Source organism: Pteropus vampyrus, unplaced genomic scaffold (assembly GCF_000151845.1).
Source record: "Pteropus vampyrus isolate Shadow unplaced genomic scaffold, Pvam_2.0 Scaffold283, whole genome shotgun sequence".
Lineage (NCBI taxonomy): Eukaryota > Metazoa > Chordata > Mammalia > Chiroptera > Pteropodidae > Pteropus > Pteropus vampyrus.
This window is the reverse complement of record NW_011889064.1, coordinates 224,955-228,945: the sequence shown is the minus strand read 5'-3', so window position 1 is coordinate 228,945 and position 3,991 is coordinate 224,955. Positions and strand designations below refer to the sequence as shown.

The 3,991-nt window shown below is 33.6% G+C and overlaps 1 protein-coding gene across 2 annotated transcripts in view; it reads right to left on the bottom strand.

Annotated features, from left to right (window-relative positions):
- GUCY2C (guanylate cyclase 2C) overlaps nucleotides 1-3,991 on the bottom strand; it is a 62,564-nt gene that overhangs the window by 20,787 nt on the left and 37,786 nt on the right. For both annotated transcript variants that reach the window (XM_011375982.2, XM_011375981.2), the window contains exon 16: nucleotides 579-665. In XM_011375982.2, the coding sequence (XP_011374284.1) occupies nucleotides 579-665 (87 nt within the window). The remainder of the gene's footprint in view (nucleotides 1-578; nucleotides 666-3,991) is intronic.

Genomic DNA, 3,991 nt, shown 5'->3' with positions numbered 1-3,991 from the left:
GGAGTGAAATGTAGCAAACAGGGTATCGTGTGACATTTTTTAAACTGATTCTGACTCTATGTGACTTTCAGGTGATTTGAAACTGTATCAAATAGCTCACTCTCAGGATGAACTTTTCTTCATTCTTGAAAGAGGCCCTGGTTACTGGTATACACTTTCTTTCTCATATCATGTCTGGGAATATACATGTCCAAATTTATTATTGCCTTATGCAAGATAGTTGCCTGTCCTTGATATTTTCTCTTGTAAAATTGCATATTCACTTGTTTTCCATGTAGCTTTTTACGATTTTGATTTCCAGTAAGTCTGTAAATATGTATGCTTCAAACCCAGAGTAGAAAGAACATAATAAGAATAATAGGAGCCAATATATATATTTTGAACATTTACTTCTACTAGCCCTTATGCAAAGCATATGTATTATTTCATAAAATACAACAACCATATGACATAGGTACTCTTTTTATTATTATTTTACAGATGAAGAAACCAATGCATGGAGAAACTGAATAGCTTGCTGGATTTGTGTTCCTATATTTAATTTTCACAACTGTCTTTTGTGTTTGTAGGGCTCTTACCTTAGCAATGTCATATAAGACAGAGATCTTAAATTCCCAATCCATGAAAGTACCATCAGGGTAGGAAATTGTGTCATTTAAAACTTCCTGAACAGGAGAAAAAGGAAAGGGAGAAAATGAGTTGTCGCAAGGAGGGATATCATGGAGAGACTATTATAGGCAAACAATGATCTTGTAATCATGAGGCCCTGGACAGAAGGAACAAACTGGAACTCCACTGTCCTGGGTTTCCTGAACATATATTTTTCTCTCCTACTTTAGAAACATTAGGTGGCTTTCAGTACAAGGAGGTGAGAATGAGATACCCATACTATCCCAAGTCCCAGTTCTTCCACATGGCAGGGGTAAAGGAATTAGCAGACACCTGCCTGGGGAGTGGCTGGCGGGCCTGATTCACGAGTCACTGGGTTGCAGGTCTTGTCTCATCAAACTTACACTAGTGTTTTTAAACAAGGAATTGCTGTTAGGAAATTCATTCATTAGGCTTATGTTTTTACTGACATGATCAATTGCATCTATTGGCTTTATAGTTCTAAGTCCTCTGTCAATAAGACACAGTTCCTGGATTTGTGTGAATTGTATGACCTAGAATTTTGAATTCACTGTATTAACATGGTGATGATGCTAACAAGATAAAGGGATCTAATTAAGCTAATAACTATTTTTCGTAGTAAGCTTGAATAACTTAACAATAGTTTCTTGTTTTGGAAAAAGCCCAATTTGACCTTTAGTTTTTACTCAGGCAGTATACCAATAATTTTCGACAAAGGGTCCAAAGGCATAATTCATTTCAGATAAGGCTGGTTGGCTTGTAGGTACCAGGCCAAGTTAAGGGAAGGGAGTTATGAGCAGACAGACTCTAAAGTAATTCTTTCTCTTAGCATCTGCCATATTTTATATTTTTTGTTTATTTGTTTACAATCACTTCTTCCCATGAAATTGTAAACTCTGTGAAAATTTTTATTCACTGTAGTCTCTGCAAGATTTTGTTCAATTTCTGGCATGGAATAGATGTTTAATAAGTATTTGTCTCACGAATGAATCAATCATTCTCAAACAAGGTTAGCTGAGGTTATTGTATATTTAGGAGGTGGGAAGCACACTGTCTTTAGCCCATCTAGAGAGAAACTTTCTCATTTGTTTCCCCACAAAAGTAGGTTCTGATGGGATTTGTCATGGGTTGAAGCGTAAAGAGATGACACAGGGAGGGAACTGCCATTTTTCTTGGTACAGACTTTGCCTTGAGATTTATGATACAAAGGCTTGGTTTCCTGTGTAGAAGCTTCTGTTGTCTGTGCCCAGTGTGAATAAGCAATGCCGGAAGGGGACCCAGGACCACTCAGATAACTAAAGTTTCTGAGAGTAGAGAGACAAAAATAACTATGGGTATGATATTTAAATGTTGACTTGGTATTTTAGGGAATAAAAGATCCTGTGAAATCCTTTGACCAGGTTGTGTTAATTCTAAAATTGCTGTCTCACTGAAATTAAATGAATCAGAGTATATGGTATAGCCCTCATATTATTGTTTTTATTAGAAATATTTTATTTAAATGATAACATTTTAATTTAAATGATCATTTTAAGCATCAATTAAAATGATCACATGGTCTTTCTCATAGGACCTTTGGAGATGATACGTTAGGGTAATATTTTTTCCATTCATAGAATTAACCATATCTTATTGTACTTTGCTCCTTATATACAACTGGCTTAGAATTACCAGTATTTTATTTATAATTTTTCTATCAATATTCATCTATATAGTTGGTCTTTAATTATATTTTACTATTAACTTTATGCTAGCTTTGTTGAATGGTAAATGAATTTACATCTTCATGTTTTTGCTTAACTTTAGATCAGTATTTATATAAACACTGAGAATTATCCATTGAAGTTTGGAATTAAGGCAAACCTGATATTCTTTTTAATAGCAATTATAATATCTTCTATTGTTATTGGCTTACTTTACTTTTTACTTTTTGAGTAAAATTTTCATGATTATTTTGCTTCTGCAAGTTTTCCTTTTTAAATTTTAATTTTAACAATCATAAAGTATTCTTTTATAATGCAAAGCATCATTTTCATAGCTTTATTCCCATTTTTGTGTATTTTTATGTTCTCTTTAAAATTTTTATTAGAAGTATGAGAGGCTTATCTGTTTTATAATTTTTTTTAAAAATAAACAACTCATGAGTGCATTTTAAAATTCTACCTGTTTTATGTTTGAATTTTGAAGGCTTCCTTTCCTTAGGCCATAGTTATTCTTCTAAATTTTGTATTACATACTTAGATTATTTTATTTTTTAAAAAAGAGAGAGTAGCATTTAGAGCTATGATTTCTTAATTTGAGGATAGTTTTGAGTTTAGGCCATACATTTTGAAAGCTAGTATTCTTTTGTTGTTGTTATTGTTGAAGCTTATTGAAAATTAAAAATTTCTAGGTGATTAGTTTAAATTTTAAAAATTATTTTTAAATGTTATTGAATTATGAATATTTGGACCTCTTTAAAGCTGCTGCTGCCCTCAAATCTTGGGATTCTGGCTTTGTTCTGGGAAAGGATATTGAGGTTATTAAGAAATCCTGGGTCTGAAAATAGCAGGGTGACCACACATCCTGGTTTGCTTGAGGCCAGTGCAGTTTATGTCTGCTGTTCCAACATAATTATTGTAATAGCCCTTTTCACTCTCAAAGTATTCTGATAAATTATATGCTCACCTACTTAAAGATGATTAAAAGCTGAAAGTCATAACACATGCTCATCAACAGCCCAAGGTGAGGTTCGAATAGTTCAATGCTCCTTGAAGCAACTGTCCTGAATTCCTCCCTTCTCCCACCCTTTTCCCATTCAGTCCTGTTTCTGTTTCACACCTGACTTTGTTTCTTGTAAATAATTGCTTCTTCTATATTCCTGCTCTTCTGAACTATTTAATGATTAAATAGTCCTAGCTTGATGTTTGGTTCTTCCCAAGAACTTGACTTAGTCTTGTCTTCCTTTCTCTTTCTGCTTTAGACTTGCTCAGTCCTGACCCCATCTGGCAACACCGGGACCATTCTCAATCCCTCACAAAGGAAAAGGCGGTAGGAATTTAGACAGTAGCAGAACCAGGACTTAAGAACAAGTCTCCTAATGCTTATTTGGTGCTATCATAATGACCATCCATTTTTCTTTGACTACAAAAGCAAGCGTGCAAGTACAGTAATATGATTTTAGGGCTAATCAGTCACTTTTCCACATCTGTTCTCTGTTTTGCAAACCTGTACTTCTGATTTTTTTTTTTTTTTGTAAAGGTATAATAAGACCGTTTGACAAAATCTGAGTGATCTAGTTTGGTAACACCAACTTTTCCTGATAACTTTCTGATATTATTTCACTGAATAAACATATAAAATTCTTATTAGATTTTTTTTT